Source organism: Phyllostomus hastatus, unplaced genomic scaffold, assembly GCF_019186645.2.
Source record: "Phyllostomus hastatus isolate PE091 unplaced genomic scaffold, TTU_PhHast_1.1 phas_scaffold_216, whole genome shotgun sequence".
Lineage (NCBI taxonomy): Eukaryota > Metazoa > Chordata > Mammalia > Chiroptera > Phyllostomidae > Phyllostomus > Phyllostomus hastatus.
This window is the reverse complement of record NW_025334018.1, coordinates 9,441,460-9,460,444: the sequence shown is the minus strand read 5'-3', so window position 1 is coordinate 9,460,444 and position 18,985 is coordinate 9,441,460. Positions and strand designations below refer to the sequence as shown.

At 51.0% G+C, this 18,985-nt stretch overlaps 1 protein-coding gene across 1 annotated transcript in view; it reads right to left on the bottom strand.

Annotated features, from left to right (window-relative positions):
• TBX15 (T-box transcription factor 15) overlaps nt 1-18,681 on the bottom strand; it is a 98,699-nt gene extending 80,018 nt beyond the window's left edge. Inside the window, exon 1 of the mRNA XM_045817246.1 lies at nt 18,007-18,681. Coding sequence (XP_045673202.1) covers nt 18,007-18,211 — 205 coding nt within the window. The 5' untranslated portion in view covers nt 18,212-18,681. The remainder of the gene's footprint in view (nt 1-18,006) is intronic.
• Between the last annotated feature and the right edge of the window lie 304 nt (nt 18,682-18,985).

Here is an 18,985-nt window from a genome sequence, read left to right as displayed (position 1 = left end):
AGTTTTGGGGTTTTCCTAAGACAAAATGGCCCGGATGTCATCATCACTACGGCAAGGACCGTTAGCAAGATCTGGGCTGAGCTATTTTACAAGTAATGAAAGGCAACAGGCACGGTGGTCAGAACATTTCTTTCCCCGGCAGATCTGTACCAAGTTCCTCGGCATCCTGGACAAAGGCACTTACTCCCTGTACCTGGCGAAGCTCAAAGGAGAGGCTTTTCCCAGTATCCTGCAGCTCAAGGTCATCCCATGCTGTCCTTCACTCAGTAGGGCTCACGTCTTCGTGAGACAGAAGAGAGTCGGTCTGTGTGGCTATCTATCACAGGGACCACGAGGCAGTGACCTTCTGGGGTGACTGTCTGTGGTGGTTATTGATTCTGACCTTGTAGAACCTGGGGTCAGGTGTGCAGCCCTCTGGACTCACATGGCAAGCAGAGTTCCCAGATTTGTCCTAAACTCAAGGTCGTAGCCCAGCTGGGTTGGGGGAGCATGGAGGCAAGGCTATTGGAGATCTTTCTCCTACTTCAGAGAAATGTGTGCCCCCAAGCTGCTCCAGCACCCTTGAGATCTAAATTTTTATACTGAATATAGATTAGAGGAATTAAATCAGGTGACATTTGGCTGCAAAAATGTGTATAAGCACTAGCTTAACCTTCTTACATTTTGGTATAAAGCTGTAAACTCCATCACTTTGAAAAGCAAGATATAAAGCAAATACAAGAGGAAAATACTTTTACTAATTGTTAAATAATAAAAGATTTAGGGGCCCACAAACTCATCTTGAGGATGTATCCTCACAATTCAGGACCAAAGATAATCTTAAGAGAGAGAGAGACTCGGAGTCACCCTGGTTGTTTACTTACATGGTGCAGAGAAACTCTCTCCTTGCTCAGCTTGGAGCTCAAGGCACTAACTCACCCCCATCCGTCAGCGCCCCTGTAAGTTGGTCTCCATTCTGCTGTGTTTGCAATTTAACTTTGGCTTGGAAGCCACCAGCCCTGCAGAGCACATGACAGCACTGGGTGGGGCTCAGCCATCAGCCCCTGCTGTGGGCTTGGTAGCTGAGGGCCCACACAAAGACAAGTTTGGAGAGCTTTCTCCTCCAAAGCAAGTTCCAGCTGCACAGAGCAGCAAGGCAGGCCACCAGACAAAGGACCCCAGGAAATAGCCAACTGAGGTTCTTTTTCGCCTGGACCACCTGAGCCAGACCCAGGGCAGTACTAAGGATTTCATAGGTAATTTGACAGGTACCTAATAGTAACTAAAACTTTGTGTATCTCGGTCCCTGGCTCTTCTCTGTGACTGTGATGTTCTGCATGCATTCCCATGGGCTGTCCCATCTTCCTCAGCCCTCCGTCCTGCTCAGAGATTACCTTGTGTTTCAGAGGGTTTTCTCTTTTCAACAACATGCTCGCTCCCTCATCACGGGGCTGAGCCCTACACTGGGACGCCCCACACACACACTCACTACCCCCCGCCCTGCCCCCACCCCCAGTCAGTTCACTCACATAATTCCCACTGCTCATGGGAAGGCAAGAAGAATTTCTATCCTTCTGCTTCAGCTTAACCCAGCTCCATGTTCTTAGGCAACCTCAGGCAATCTGTCTTCCATTTAGAGATATTTCTGCACTTCTGTTTAACACTGGGGATTTTCAGATTGCCTTTTACTCTATTTCTTTTTCTCCCTTGCTGGACAGAAAACAGAGGCTGCCATGAACATAAGATCTGAAACAAATAGGGAAAGATGGGGTACAGTTATTCCCACAAACTTACTGCATTTCTAAATGCAAACACCTCATTAGGAGAGAGCTTTGAAAAACTCCTTGTAGGAGGCATTCAGAAATTTGTAGCTACAAAAAATGCCTTGTTAGTAGTATCACTGGATCTCCTAACCTTCTTCTTAAAATCCACTGGTCTTATCTCCATTAAGATAGAGACTTGAGAGTATAAAGATATCAATTGACACGTCCAAGATCACACCTAGAGGTAACTGGCAGACACCTCCTGCTGGCCTCCAGGACCATCCTGAAGCCAAATCATCTGTAAAGTGGCTGTAGAGGCTACAAAGCCCATCACTAACTTCTGACAACTACTGGTTGAGTTTAACAAATGTTCACAGGGCGCTCACAGGGATTCTAAGATGAGTAAGACACAGTGCTCTCCAGGGCTCCCCAGTATCCTCAGCTTATAAAACAAATGCACCCTCCGGAAAGCTTTCACTCAAGGCAAAACGTGGTCCACGTCATGAAAAAGGTACAAAGTATTCATTTTTATAGGCTTCACCTTTACCCATCCTTCGGTGAACAATTTTTAAATGCAGAACAGATTGATCAAAAGCACTGCATGAGTCCAGACCAGTGTGGCTCATTTGGTTGAGTGTTGGCCAGCAAATGAAAGGTCGCCGGTTCAATTCCCAGTCAGGGCACATGCCTGGGTTGCAGCCCTGGTCCCCTGTTGGGGTGTGTGTGAGAGGCAACTCATCAATGTTTCTCTTACACAATGATGTTTCTCTCCCTCTCTTTCTTCCTGCCATCCCCTCTCTCTAAGAATAAATAAATAAAATATTAAAATAAATAAAAATTAAAAAACAGCACCATGTCAGCTTGTCTGTGCGTGTACATATGCACAAAGGTGGCCTCGGAACAGAGTCAGTCAAAGTCACTCTCTCCTTGGCTACAGGCCTCGACTTTCCAAGAGCCTACAGGTTAATGCCAATCTAATAGGCTGCAGAAGACAACAGGTGTGTATCCAGCCAAGGAAATCAAGGGCTAAAGTCAAATTCCTAATCTGCTGCTAATATGAAGCCTTCAGGAATTCTATGAAGCTCAGGGCAGGACAGGAGCCTCGCTCAGAAATAGTCTACTCAGGTTGCTGACCGAAGACCTCCTCTCAAGAGGAGCTTCTGGTGATGGTCGTCTGCAGGGCACCCCTGTACTTTCACCATCTGGGCTACACCTTTGAGCATCACGGATTACCTAGCTGAGACTCCCTTGTGACTCTAAAATCACAGAAGCACACCTGGCACCATTTTCAGAGGAAACCATAGACCCCCGCAAGATCTCCCCCTAGCAGGCTCCCAGTGAAAATAAAGTTGGTGACAACGAGAACCTTCTCCCATCGCAGCAGCAGCACCCCAACTGCATGTGAGCTCTGCGTGGGCACACACGGGTTCCTTTGGAGTCCTCTCGTGTTTGACTCTGTACATCCTGTCGGTTAATATTTCTCCCAAATTTCCCTTTTTCATCTTGGGATATTGCTGTCACATTGGGTGCGTAACATCAGTCTTTAAAATACGATAAACTTTCTTCAGAAGGAACTTAGGGGAGGAGAAGGAGAAAAGTGCTCCCAACAGAAGGAGAAGCAGAGGCAGCTGCGTGGAGGATGATGCAAAAGTCATCCAGGAAATGAAAATGGGATCTTGAGCTCCCATGTCTATTGCAGCATTATTCACAAGAGCCAAAATATAAGAGTTACCTGTGTCCGCTAATGGATAAATGGATAAAGAAGATGTGAGATATACATGTATGAACACACTCATACACAATGAAATATTGTATGGCCATGAGAATGAAGGAAATCCTATCCTTTGTGACAGCATGGTAGGCCTTGAGGGTATTATGCTAAGAGAAGTAAAGCAGACAGAGAAAGACATATTCTGTATGGTATCGCTTATATGTTGACTCTAGAAGAGCAGAACTCATTAAAACAGAGCAGAATGGTGGTTGCCACGGGCTGGGGTTGGGGAATGGGGAGATGTGGGTAAGAAACACAAGCTTGCAGTTGGAAGTTGATGCTACGTTGTACGCTTTAAAGTTGCCAAGAGACAAGGTTTTCAATGTTCTCACCATAAAAGATGGCCATCACATTGTCACATAGGAATGTATTGAATCAACACGTCGTACACCTCAACCTTATACAATGCATCTGTCAATTATAAAAAGTGTCAAACTGTGTGAGAGGATGTGCTATGCGTAGGCCATCAGTGGAGATGAGCTAAGGAGGGTAGTTAGGGACGATCCTGTGTCTGACACTCACCAAAAGGTTTCTCGTCACAACACTGAAGGGTGTCTGAGTTTTCTCAGTTTACCAAAAGTATAATTACAAGCAAGGTAGACAGGTGAGGACACTGGGCACTGTCTATGCGACTGGTGCCACACCGAGCACTCTGCTCTTCGTTCTCACGACAGCCCCGCAGCCGGCATCGGTGCCTCATTTCCTATTCTCACGACTGAGGCCCAGAGTTCACTCACCTGCCCAAGGTCACACAGCCAGAACTACATCGGGAAAGCCTGACCCGGACCTCATGCTCTCTGTTGTCCCAGTTTCCCACCCCAGCCAGTTTCTCCTGCTTCCAGGATATGCAGGACCATCTGCTTTCTATAACAAGTCATCCTCAATCCCCAACAGAGGCCATCCAGTGCAGGGGAGAACTGGGACTCTGCCAACAAGATGGACAGAACAGGACTCAAAGTTCAAGAAAGTTGCTGGGTGAAACCCTCTCAGAAGTCTACCTAAACGCATGCCCCAAAACGGCCCCTAAAGCCAGATCTGTCATGCTCAACATTCACCAGCGATGAGCCCCACAGCTGTGGAGGCCTAACAATTTGGGCAGGAAAACAGGCAAAGAAAAAGGAGAATGTAGTCAAGCCCCAAGCAAAAAAATGTTAACATCCGGAACCAATTCGCCCACGCAGGCTGGGGAACCGTTACACCCAACCCTTCATAACACGCCTCCCCCCGCCCTCCCTCACACACACACGCACACACACACACACGCACACACACACACATGCCTGGGCTCGGTTTACCATTTGTTCACCCCTACAGCAGTCAAACGGTCTCGTGTCTGCAGGAAGCGCCTCCTGCGGTCCCTACCACCCAGTCAGAATATCAAGGAGATGTCTCAAATCTCTATGGTGTCCCGGGGTAATCTGGGTAATGCACCGTTGCAGCAGATGAGACCCAGCGTTCCCAGGATTACTGCTGGGCGAGCAGCGAGTGCTCTGAGCACTGGAGGGAAAACCAACGGGCCGGGTCTGGCTGCTTTCCTATCTTGCGGAATCTACATTTCTAATTGGACAGATCTCCTGGGGAAGATCCAGTAAATCACCCTAGATTGCAGCATTCACCTCATCCTCTGCCACACTCTATATTTCAAGAGCTTGGCTCCACCTGGGTTCTTTGGGAAAGGAAATGGGCCCAGAGATTCATATGCTTCTGTTGCTACAAGAGCTTATCAAATCCCATCAATCGTTGCCTGCACAGAGCAGGGTGGGCAAGAGGAGAAAGCAAAGATTTAAAACAGACATGGACTTTACATCTTATTTCTCTTTAGTTCTAAAAAGCCACTCTTCTATCACTGGGCACAACAAACATGAATATGATAGACTTCACAGCGCGAGAGCCAAGAAACACATTAATGCTCAAGTCCACCCACCGAAAGCTGCGGGTTTAGTTTTTCTCCAAATCCCTGCTGGAGACACCAGACTTCCTAAGAGAGGAAGGTTGGTTGGAGTGGGAGGAAAACTGATGGAAAGACAGTGAACAGGTGGACCCAAACCCCCTGAAAACCAATGTGCCCCACAACTCACTGCCGGGATCACATCCACTTATGGCATGTCAGGAGAGCAAAAGCACATGAGCTGTAAGTGTTTAACGAGATGAGAGATTTCTGCAAATAACTGATCCCATACCAAACAAGGCCGCTCTCAATAGAGCTGTTACAAAATAAATGAATCAGAGTAGTCACTCAGAGGTTAAAGTCAAAGCCGCGACTCTGAGAGAGGGTGTACTTGCTGTGGGTCCTCAAGGCAGTTTCCTAATCCTTGGGCATTAAAAAGAAGCCACTGTGGAAATCAGAATCTCTTCCTTTGTAAATTCAATCCATGGCAAAGGGATTTCAGCTGTGATTGCTGAGTTTGGAAAGGAAAAAAAAACAACAACCCAGCAGTACTTAGAAATGCACGAATTGCTCGTCACTGCAACTGATACATTTCTAAGCTGTTCCATTTTGAATCAATTACCAATCAGATTCTTTCCATCCCGTCGTGAATGGAGAAGGGAATGGGTAAAACAGAGCACGCTGCATTTCACTGTACAAGGGGATTTAGGATGAGGAGGTTTTAGATCAAATTCAATATGTGGCCACCGCATTTCAGACACTGAGATTTCTGTGCATTCAAGTCAGGGAAAAGCGAGTCACGCTGCGGGGACTGCGTGCGCATGCGCCATTCCAAAGCCACAGCTTAGAAACTCAACCCTGCATGGCTCCCACTAGCTGGTAGGGAGAAGGCACCTTAGGATTGGAGGGACTAAAAATAAAGGGAAAGGAAGATAGAGACCCAGAAACTGTAACCAGCTCTCTGACATTTGTGACTTAACAATTTCTGTTTGGGAGAGCAGAATGAACAGCAAGCATACATTTTCAACCAAGAAAGTTCAAAGTTCCCCCTAGAGCCCTGAAGAGCCATCTGCAGGGCGAGGCAAGTGGTTAAGGACCTTGACTCCGGAGTCACAGGGAGCTGCGCTTCAATTCTGGCCAGTCCCCTTCGAGGGGACTGGAGCTGTGTGTCGGTGGGCAAGTTACTCCATCTGTTCGAGCCCCAATTTCCTCACCTGTAAAATGGGGAAATAATTACCTCATTTTGAGGACTCTTGGAGGGATGCAATGAGAGAATGGGAATGAAACCATCAGCGCAGTGCCTGGTTCAGGGTGCACCCTCAGAATGAGAGTTCTCATGCCGGTTAGCATTGTGAGCACTCTGAGATAAGATGATGCTGGGCAAGTGTGGAAACATCTGTCCTGGAGATAAAATGTGGGGCAGAGAGGCTGTTTCGAACCTGAGGCCTGAAATCCAGCTAAGACAGAGCATCCTCCTCCCCCTCTAGATGGGCAGGCAGGGCCTGAACACTGCTGATGACGTGCCCTGGGCTCCTGGAAGTGGGGAGACCTTGACAGGAACCCTTCCTCTGATCCTCTTCCCCAGGGGATGCACCTTCGCCCTCACAAACAACACCTACAAACCTTTTTACCGCAGCCCCAACTAATTGGTGCAACTGGCTCATCTTGCCCAGAATCCTGGGGTCCATACAAGTCCAGGCCTTACAAACAAAGGCCTTATGCAAATGAATCTTCCTTAGTTCCTAGACCTGACTTTTGGGGGATTTCTGGGCTTTAGGTATAAATATCAGAAAGTAACCACAAAGAAACATGCATGTGTTCTTTTACTTTCCTGCATTCAGAAAGACCCTTCTGTCTTCTGCCAGAGCCCAGCAGGGGAGCTGGTAAAGCTGGGGCTCCCCAGCACCATCCCCTTTTCCTTCCTTATGCCAGAGGCTGATCCCCACCCTTAGTAGCCTCTCTCCCTCCCCCAGGTGCTCCCTGGGGTTCTGGCACCTGCCTCAGTGAAACCCTGAGTAGCAACGGCTCTCAAAGTTCTATACATTTGACCTGATCAGCACGAGCACTCAGATTCTGCCTTCTGCGTCTAACCACAGGCTGCACACCAAGGGGGACCCCACTGCTAGTCCAACATCGCCTTTAAAGCAGAAGACTGGGGGCGAGGGTGGGGGCCCCTGTGCATCACAATCTGCAGCAGCGTCTTATGTCTTACCCAAGGTGGTCACCGCGGTGAGTAATCACAATCCACTCAACTGACAGGAATAATAGGCATGGCGCTAAGTCCTCTGTTTCTTTATGTCACTAGCTCAGTTCATCCTCATGACCACCTTTTGACGAATACATTTTTTAGTACAATTTCACAGATGTAGAAACTGGGCTCGGGAGAGATTTAGTAGCTTGCCCAAGGTTGTACAAGTAGCACGTGTTGGGACCCAGCCTCAGACACGAGCAGTCTAACCCCAAGAACCTGAGCCTTCAACCACTCTATCACTCACTCATTCATCACACCAAATAGAATGACAGTAAGAGTATCTATTTCATTAGCATGTTTTAGAATTTTATGCATTATTATAAGTAATTACATATACAAATATATAGAATTACATATTATTTGAAATATATAATTGTTGCATACTATTATTTAGATATATATCATATAGATAGATAGATATTTGGAATATATATAACAGCCCTACATATAACTTAGGACAGTGGCTGGCACATAGTGCTCAATACATGTTACTACTTGTTATCATTGTTTGTGTTGTATGACCACTGTGTTTTTATTACTTACTTACTAAGTGCTAGGCTCTGGAGATACAGAGGCAATGACGACAAGGCCCCGGCCCCACAGTGGTTATAGGGCAGCAGTGAGAGTGGATGACCAGTCCATCCACAAGCTCCACGGTTGACAGAAGTGTGCACAGGGGAGGGGGCATCACTGAGGGGCCTCACTGAGGGTGGGGAGCTGTCATTAGGGTGTGAAGCCCAGCTGTAGAAGTCTGCAAGGAAATAAAGTCCCCCAAGATAGAAACCTGAGAAACCCTCCTAGGTGAGTGCGGGGGCCCAGCTTTTTTGTCTGACCCTGCCTTCAAGTTCAGCAGCTATGAATAGAGGTCTTGAATGCTAAGCTGTCTTCTGATCTATCTTGTTGACAAGCGTTTTGCCTGTTACTAAGTCATCCTTTTAGCATTCTCGCATCTCTGCCAGATCCAGACCTCGGCTTAGCAGACTAGACATGGAAAATAGTCACCAGTGCTTTCCACTGGGCTCACATAGTAATGAGGGGCAACTGATCGTTTGAGGGGTGGGCTTCCACCAATTCAATTTACCAGTGATGAAGCTGGCTTTTCTCAGTCTTCGTTTTTCAGATCCAGAGTTTTTCAGCTATTTGTGGGGATGGCACAAAAAACGTTCAGAGCATAAAATAACCTATAGTTCCTTTAAATCCACTGATGCCATAGAATTGTTTTTGGCAGTAGGGCCCTGGGCATTCACACAAGCAATGATAGGTTACATCAAACACAAAGGACTAGAAATCACCAATTCAGGACTTCTGAACATGTGATATTAATCTAAAAACTTTTCAAGAAAAAAATCTGTTTTGTTTTTTTTTTTTCCTTCTGGCTTTGTGTTGCTGTACTGTTGCTTTCTACCACTGCAGGAAAGCTTCCCTCGTGCCAGCAAAGTGCAGGATGAGACAAGGGACGGCCAAGGTGCATTAGGAGAAATGGTTATTTTTAAAAAGTTTACAGAATCAGATTCTTACAGCTAAAGGGGCCTCAGGTGTCATTTGAGCATCTGCCCCTCATTTCACAAACCAGGAACTGAGACCCTAATAGTGCCCACTAAACAACTTTAAAACATTTTTTTCAATATTTGTCTGCCTTTAAAACAAACATCCCTAGTTCCAATATGAATGACAAAGCTAGCGCTAGAATCTAGGTCTCACTTAAGCTGGGCCAGCCCTGTTCCCACCGTCATACATGGATATAATCTAGAATATGAAGGCCTGTGTGGAAAGCTTTGCAGTAAGGACTCGTATCCACATGAGCAGTTAAGGTTTCTGAAATGTTTTACAATTCACTATTCCTCTGCGAGCTTGCTTATACAATTCATTTTCTAACTAAACCTTTTTTTCTAAATAGTACATAGATTTATAGTATTTTATATATAATATATCCCTTAGCTTTGCCGCCAAAAATACATACAGACACACATACAGACATACATACATACATACATTGTTAGGCTTCTGAGTGAAGGAAGCTTTGTCAAACCCAGAGACAGAATCGCTGTGTTTACCATCACTCATCGGCACAAACGCCTGCCCCTCCACTGGGAAGATCAATTATTTGCTTTTCAGAAGCTAGAACGGAAGCCCTGAGCCACCCAAGTCACCTGGCCCCCAGGTTTCAATTCTGGTGTGATTGACGCTTGAAGCGAGGATGCCCGGGGGCAGGACTTCCCTCCGAGCTCACGCTCAGCTCTGGAAGGGAAGCCAGTCCCGCCAGCTTCTGGCCATTTCTCAATTTACTTAGCAAAGTTGGGTGGTTTCTTTTCTTTCCTTTTCTCTTTTAAGAAATGAATCACTACATTGTTTTTCATCTGCAGAAGAGTGTGAAGGGCGATCGTTGGCCGTCCCTTTGTCTCGGGGCGCGATGCCGGTTTCTGGGCGTGGGGCGCCTCCGCTGTCCGGGCCCCAGCGCCCGGGGATCCTCTGCGCGTCTGCAGCCGTCAGCACGACTCTCCTTCCTAACGGGCCGGCTGTGATACTTGCGGACGTAGAATCACCCATTTGGAAATGGTTAGGGATTAAAAGTTCCTCAGTCCGAGGGATTCTTAGTTCCTAATTGCTAATGTTTGAAGTCGGTCTGATTCCTCCAAAATTTGTTCAGTCTGATGAAAGCAAAAGCTCAAACTCCCCTCCGGGCGCGAGGTGTAAGATCCACGGGTTCCGTTCGGTGTTGGGTTGGTTTGGGGTTTTTCTCCCCCGATTGTTTGGGGGGTGTGGGGTGGGGAGAAGGGGGTCTTTCACCAAGGCCTTCCCGATCACCCCTGGGTCTCTGCATTTCGCCAGGGCCGAGGGCGCCGCGGCCCCGGTTTCAAGGCCGGGCGGCCGCACAGACCCGCAGAGACGCAGCGGGACCCGGGGCCCAGCTCCCCGAGGCCGCGCCGCGGTTCCCGCCGCCAGACCCCGGCGCGGGCGGAGGGCGCAGGGCGGACGCGGCAGCGACCCGAGTCGGCGACTCGGGAAGCCTCCCCTGAGCTGCCCGCTGTCCCCAGGCCTGTTTCTCGGGAAGAAACGTAATCCCGATTCCTTCCTCGGTGAAACGTCATCTGAAATTTTTTCGAGATTGGGGGGGAAAAAAAGGGGGCGTTTTCAATGTGTGCGTAGGAGGCTGGGGGAAGGGACCCGGACAGGATGTCGAGGTGAGGGGAAGTGGTGGGGGGGGCGGTGCGAAGAGAAGGAGGGTCGGCGGCTTTCAGAGCCCCGCTCCGGGGCTTCGGCAATCCGCTCCGGGCCGCGGGGCTGCGAGGGCCCGGCGGAGGGGGTTCGGAGTAAGGACTTCGATTCACCTTGTGGAGAACTAGGCGCTGAAACTCCAAGGCTGCTGGCTGGGTAATGACAATGACCTCTAGCGATGCCCTCCAAGGAAACCCGACTGTCGTCTCTAGTGTTTTGATTTTTAAAAGCAGGCTAAATTAGGCTCTTGGGTGTGCAATCCAGAATTAAGGGTTTGTTTGATTCTTTTTTTTTTGAATCCTCTAAAGTGTGTGGCCGTTTGGTAACAGCCCACTGGAGCCTCAGCAACTATAGTTTTGCATATGTTGCCTACGTTCTTGAATTATATTCCCGAATCACAATGTTTTACTGTTACTTCTTCTATTACTCGTAATTATTATCGCGGTTTCTCTCAATGAGTCCCTTAACGTGGGAGGACATGAAGTTAATTACTCCGCAGAACACAAGGCAGCATTCCGCCCATCCAAAAGGAAGATGGCATTCTTCACAAAATTAAATGCCAAGCTGAGTTAAGAAAACTCTCACTCTCCCTGTCTTTTCAACTAAATCTGTGACATCCCTGTTCTCTGCCAATAACTGGAATTTTCAAATTTGGGAATCTCTTGAATTGTCAAAGAATGTCTAGCGATGACAGCTTTTTTGACCCCCAAATTTTAGGCATTCCCAATTTGTTAAACTGGCCACACACACACACACACACACACACACTCAAGGCCGTTTCTTTTCCCTGAAATATTCTCTGCATCCCATTTCAGAACCTGGTGTCCCCACACAGACTTGTGCATAAACACCTGCACTCGTGTACACAGTCTTTAATGCTTCGAGTGCTCGTGCACAAAGGGCAAGGCTCGACACCGGCTGACACGGAGCACAGGACGAGAGGGAGTGGTTTCAAGGCCTGTTTTCACCGCTGGTATCCAAAGCTAGTCACCAGTCTGCAGTCAGCAAAACGTCCTGCCCCCAAGTGGAGCCATTAATGGCACGGAGCAAATGTCGGTTTGTCGTCACCCATTGCGCGAATTCTCCGCCTCTCCCCATTTCACCTCCGGTCCTCCCTGCTGAGTCTCCTTTTCCAGCCTGACACTTAGACCAAAGGCCTCCCTTAAATTAACTAATGATTATCCTTGCCCCCCAAAGTGTAAACAGACCCTAATTTATAAATTTGCTAATTGCTGTTCCCAGTACAGACCCTTGGGTATCTCAGTCAGGCACATATAAAATTCAAAGCTCGCTGGAAACCAGGAAAATGCACAGCAAAAATAAACCACATGGAGGAAAGAGAGATTCCACATTCCACCAGTTCCCTGCTTCTCCCTGTGGAAAAGTATCCCTAAAGGTCAAAACTAGAAAACCACTTAAATAGTCTCTCCTGCTGAATGATTTCATCTTTTGGGAGTAAGAAAGCAATAACCAGCTACACCCCAGAATAATCATTGGATGGATTTCTGTATTTCCAGAAAGGAAAGCGAAATGCCAGCCTGCTCTTTATCCTGGAATTTGCAGAGTTCGGCCTTGCTTTAAAAAAAAAAAAAAAAAAGAACCTACAGTCCTACAGTCACATAGAGAAGGAATGTACAGACTTCAGAAGTAATGCAGTCATTTTCCTCCCTAGTACAAGAAATAAATTTTTATCAGAGTCCATAATCAGACTCTCAAAAAATGTTCTCATCTTCTTAATATTATTTTTTGGCAATAGAGAGGATGATTGTAACAGAACTGGAATATTTCACTCAGTAATATGAGCAATGCTCTTGGAGATGCTTGGAGGAATAAAATGCTTCGGTCTTGGGATCCAGAATGTCCTTGTTCCTGTCTCCTTGTGACCTAATAGGAAGGATTATTGATGAGGGACTTGCTCCCATTAAACTCTAGTCCACACACACGAAGGCAATCATACAAATCAATAGGGGAACACGAGCCACCAACCCCCATGATTGCAGTTTTGGCCCCCAGGTTAGGCATCTCCTACCCTTCTTCAGAAGCTCCTCCTGTGCAGGGCGTGTTAACTAAAGAGATCTCAAACCAGTTTTCCATAATAATTAAAAGACTCGTGTGAAGCCATTTGAAGTAACTGGTATGGGGGGCAGGAAAACGACAGCGGGTGTGTGTCAACATAATTTCAGTCCGAACTCCACTTTAAGAAATTGAATGTCCCTGTCTCCCTGCGTAAGCAGCAAGCACCTCGTGAACTTTACTTTCTAGGAGTTTTACCTGTAAAATCAGAAAACCCAAAGTGGCCAGCTCTGAAGCCCCCAAAACGTGTCTGATGAGAAACAGCGTTGGGTGGGGCGGGGGAGATGTCAATTCAGAATCGTGGAGCGCCCGGCCTGCGAGCTGCTCTGTCTAGGACAGCCGTGGTTGCCCATTAGGCTTGCGGTCTTCGGACGGGGGCAAGGTGGGTGTCGTGGGAGCCGGGCAAGGGGCTGCCCTGCACTTCGTGGCCAAAAATCCCAAGACTGTTCTCCCATGCTCCCTTGTTACGGCCACACCTTCCACGCCCATCGCACAGGTTTCGAAACACACCTGGGGGCGATGGGGGGGACCTAAGGAGGTGCAAACCACAGCACACTCAACCTTCTTTCCACTGCAGTCCAAACTCTGGCCACCATGGTCCTGCCTCCCCATTGCCTGTCCTTCCACTGCCCTCCAGCACTTCGCTTGGTCTATGGGATGGAGGGGGTTAGAATTATCTCCTTCCTAGTGGCTGCTACTGTGCCAGGGCCTCGGTGTTATACAAAACGTCTCCATACCCTCCCCCAAGCGCTCAGGCCACGGCGGTGCATCCCTGAACGTCCCGCACATCCAGAGGTCGTCTGGTTTAGCCACTGTCCCACGGCTCGCGAAAAAAATCGTTTGGCAGTCATCCCAAGAGACCACCATCCTTGCCGGTACAGGACGAATTCAGCGTCTTGCTTACCCTCCTCTCGCTTCACACAAGATCACTTACCAAAAAAACAACCGCCGCGGAAGGCCTTTCGGACCTAACAGGCGGGAACCTTGCTCACGTTCAGCAGGCCCCCCCACACTTGGCTTGTCCGCGGGGCGCAGGCCCGGCACCCTGGAGGCCTGCACGGGTGCAGGGGCGCGCGCAGCACCCGGGAACCAGAGTTTCTTGTGGGGGATTCTATCCCAGGCAGACCCTTGCGCGTCGCTGCCCACCGTTGTACCGTGGTCCCAGCCGGACCTGCGCCCTGGCGGGTGCTGGCCCCGCACAAGCACATTCTCCCCACCGGTTTCCAACTCATCGCTTTTTCTCCCCTTCCTAGAACGTCAGTAAAGAGTCACTTCCTCCGTTTGACCTTGTGTTTCCCTATTGGGGGTTGGGGATGGGTAGAGGGGTGGTGTCAAGATGAAAATCTCGGAGCTCCACTCTGAGCACACAAGCCATAAACGGGCACATTAACTCTCGGGACCAGCTGCTAATGCGAGAGAAGAAAGTGGCCTGGGGCACTGAGGCAGCTTTTCTCGTCTCGTTTCACTAGGGGTTGCGTAGACCGGTGCGGGGGAGACGCGAGCGCCAGTTCTGTGCGCACGTGGGCGCGGAGTGCCGCCCTACCCGCGTGTTCCTGCGTGTGCCGCTTTGTGTGCCCACCCGCGTACTTCGCCACCTCCTTAGGCCGCCGGAACGCGCGGCTGCAAGACTCGAGACCGCGGGCTCTGTTAAGGGGAAATGCCCCCGCAGAGGGTTTAAATTATTTCGCTCCGCGGGAGACCCGGCCTTAGCCGCACTCGAATGTGGATTTGGGCAGCAAAGGCCCAAACCCGAGCTGGGGACCCGGGTGGAGACTGGGTTGCGGTAGGAGCACCGTTGGCGCCGCCACGTGCCTGAAATACACTTTCAAGGCCGCCGCAGCCCGAGCAGCTGTTCCCGAAGAAAGTTGCCTCAGTTGCTTTGCGGGAGAGGCGGGGGCGAGCGTGCCCGAGAGCCAAGCTCCTCCAAGACGGGTTTTGAGACCTTCCCCAGCCCGCGGACGCAGAGTACTGGCGGCCTCTCCAAAGGACTCTGAGTGCCGGCCCCGGCGTAATAATGAGGGCACCTCGAAGGCTCTTCTCCAAGGCCCCCGAGGGCCTCAGGGAGTTTTTGAGACCACCAGGCTCGTTGGAAAACTTTGAAATACATACTGTGTGTCCTCTGATGTGTGAGTGCCTACAGTGCGCAGGCCGGGCTGGTCCCCCGCTGCTGTGGGTTGGCGCCCCAGCCTGCGGGCACTGGGCGCCGGCTAAAGCCAGCTCAGTCCATACTCCGAAAGAAAAACGGGCTGTGGAAAAGCAAAAGGCCACGACTTTGAACAGAAGCGAAACATTAAATCCGACCCGTGGATGGTCCGAGGTTCCCGAAAATTTGAGGCCAGGGCAGGGAGGGCGGGGGACGGTGGTACCAGGAAAAGGGAAGGGATGGGGAGAAGGATGAATACGGTTGCGCTACGCGGTTGTCCCAAGCGTTTAATCCCTCCCCAGCCCTGTGACAATCTGGGTTTTGTTGTAGTTTTTTTGTTTTTTTTGTTTTTTTTTCTTATTTTGATTTGCCTTCTGTTCCTGACTCTTATCAGACTCTGTGGGCGAGCAACGCAGCAGCCCCCACCCCCCTCCGATGCTAATTGGGAAGAGAGAGTTCAAGCAGAATTGCGAGAGGCCCAGCCAGGCAGAGACACGGCTCCGGGCACAGCGCAGTGGCCGGGGCCCCACCTCCCACCTTCACCATTACACACACACCGTTAAGTGTGGCCCCGTGTGCGTCGGTCAGGGTGCTGTTATCAGAGACAAAGAGAAAGAAAGACACGCAGAAGACCCGAGCCCTGGCCCTGCCTTCCACTACCATTCCCGGGCAGACTGAGCTCGCAGCTCCGCCTCCTCCGCTCCCGGGTCTGCCTAGTCTCCAAGCCACCGCGCCCTTTTTTTGAGAGTTGTTGTTTTTTTTTTTTTTTTCCTCATCCAGCGCCCGGTTCCTACGAAATCATTGGCCACTGCGAACTCCAACTTGGAGATCTCCAAGGGGACAAGATCTCCCACGGGGGTCCCCTCAGCCTGCGACGTGGCCAGGCCCCGCCGGCAGCCCGGCTCCGCAGAAGGCCCGGGAATGCTCTACGTCTCCGGCTTCTTCCTCGGCCCCAGTGCCCCACAAACATATTTCGTTTTCTAAAAACCAAATGCCCATTTTTCTTCCTTAAAAAAATGACGAAGGTAATAAGGCCAGGTCCACCGAACTCTCTGGTACGTAAAGTTCTGTTAGGTCGTCACTCTCTCCCCTCAAACTGCAAGAGCGAGGGAACAGCATTCTGGACACCAGGTCCGCTCGTTCTCGGTCTGGACTGGTCTCCCCTTGCCCCAGGCCCTCACTGTTCTCTCCATGCTTATGGCTGAAAAGACCGGCCTAAAGAAAACTTAGAGCTGAGTTTCTGATCGTGACCCTGCGTGTTGGTCCTTTTTGAGCGTGCGGCCTTCGGACGGCTCTGGGAGTCCTGGCCGTTCCCTAGAGAATAGCACTGGGTACCGGGCATCTGCCGCGCAGTTAAATAACGTGCGCTTTTTCCACCGCGGGGAAAGTAAAACAGACCCGCTTCCCGAATCGGGAGTTGTCCTAAGGCCTGGAAGAACTTCCACTAAACTGTGTGAAGGCCCGACTGAGATGCTGACAGCAGATAAACGCGGCGAGGAAACAGGGTCTGGCCGGAGGTGGGGAACACATCAACCACGCGTTCCTTTCCCGGTCGCCCACACAGTGGTCCTTGTGGACGGGCACCCCCATTCCAATACAGGGGAACACTCGAGCGGAGGAAATAAATCTCCTTTTCATTTTCTTTTCATCGACTAATAAAAATAATTCCCCAGCACTAAACCCAAATACCATAACGGGCCACAAGAACACGAATTCATAAAACTGTCTCTGCAGGTCACCCGCTAATCGCGTTATTATTAGCCTCGGGAGCATGGAAATTGAACTGTCACTGCCGAAAGAGAAAATGTAAGCGACAGCTGTCCCTCCTTGGGCCGGCCAGTTTTCCAGCCCCCAAGTTCCTGAGCGCAAGGCCTCCCCATCTGCGTGCAGGCCGCCGCCCCCACCCGGGCTGGCCTGCGCGCTGACCCAGGTTTCCTCCCCCAGGCCTAGCAGGTCAGAAGGAGCACCTCCAAAACAGTTTTAGAAGTCTTGGCTGGAAAGTTTCTGAAGCCGATAACCTAAGCTGCAGCCTCCTTGTGTGTGTGTGTGTGTGTGTGTGTGTGTGTGTGTGTGCGCGCGCGCGTTCCCGCAAGATTCCTCCGACAACAGCTGTTCCCCCGGACTGTTTTGCACTGTTGAAATCTTGGCACTTAATACAAAACGCTAAATTGTCCCCCACCCCACCCCACCCCCCGGATTATGCTAAAATACTGACATCGACACCCTCCCTGTGTATTACGTGTTGTGTGCGTATAGATCCAAGATACAAATTAATTGCACCGCTTCACCCCCAAATATACAGACATGTGGGCCCTGACGGGTAACCCAGGGAGCAGGGTGAGGGGTCTAACATACATTCCTCTTTCCATAAACGCCGACAGAGTGGAAATATGACCGTGCTCTCTCGTCTCTAGTCGCCAGAGGAGAGGAAATTCAACAACTTTAGTCGCAGAAAAATTGGTGGGGGAAGGGCGAGGGACAAGGCTGAAAGCAAAATGGGGTAAACGGGACATTTCTCTAGGCGGGGGTGTCGGGCCAAGAGCACCACGCTCGTCCTCCGGAGCTCTCGGAAGTCAGTCCCAGACATTCTGCTCTCCAGTCGTTGCCTGCGACTGGCGCCCCTCCTAACCCCAGGGCCCTGCAAGCCCCTCAGCTGCGGGCACCAGGAACGCTGCGCTCTGCTCCCAGAGAAGGGGATGCGAGCAAGACCTCCTTGCTCGAGGTTGGCGACGAAATGCAAGGCTTGGGCCAGTTCTCCCAAATTGGTTCCGGCGAATTTGGGGGAAGGCTCGAGGCATTTGTGCAAAGGAAAAGAAACCCGAGTTGGAGCAGGGCAGGGCGTGGGCGGCCAGGGCCTCCCTCCGCACCACTCGGCCCCCAGGCTGGCCGCCCGCCTCCCGCGGTCTGGCCCTACGCACTCACCCGGGTGAGGCTCCAGGCCGTGAGCGGCCGCGTCCTCCGCGTCTCCGAGTGGGCCCGCGGGGCTCAGCGCCTCCATGGACAGGTCCAGCCCCTTCTCCTCCCAGTCTCGCAGTTTCCGTTTTTTATTTGAGCCGATCAAGGCTTCAACGGAGAAGGCATGTGCTCGCGAGCTCAGGGCGACTGCAGATCTTCTCCTTTCACTCATCTTAGCCGCCCGCACCCCAGTCCCCGCTCGCCCCCGCTACTGAAGGAGCAGCCCGCGCCCTCACGCTCCGAGCGCCCGCCGGGCCGAGCCCGGAGAGGCGGCGGCTCCGCGGGTCCTTGGCACCCTCCCTCTGCGCCCTCCCCCGCCCTCCGCCGCCGGCTCGGACCGGCGCCCCTAGCTGCCCCAGCGGCTACGCACGAGCGCCCGGAGCGCCGCCCGCTCGCAGCATGAGCGCCCGCGTCCTGCTTCCCACCCACCGGGGCAGGCGCTCACAGGCTGCGCAGACTGGACTTCATCTTTTTTTTATTCTCTCTCTCTCCTCCCTCTCCCTTTCTCTCCTCCCTCTCCTTCTTCCTCTCTCTGTCTTCCCGTCCTTCCTCTAATCCAAACTTCTGGGAAACTTTTTTTCTAAATTCCTCCCTTCCCGAGGAGCTGGGGGCAGGCGGTGCACTCCTGTCCTTGGGGCGAGGGAGAGGGAGGGGGGAGGACGAGAAAGACAGAGGGGAAAAAAAGCCAGCCCCCGACCAATGGCGAGGAGGGAACAGGAGAAACCCTGAGAGCGCGAGCCAATGAGCGGAGGGGAGAGACTGAGGCTCGGGCCAGGGCTCAGCGCCCGTCGTCCCCGGGATGCTCCCGGGCCGACTTTAACTCCTGGCTTCCCGGTGCCCCGCGGGCTCCTGGTGGTGGGGCGAGAGGGGAGCTGAAGGTCGAGGTCTGATCTGTGCCCTTACAAACGCCTGCCAGTCCCCAACCCGTACCTTTTCCTCCCAAATC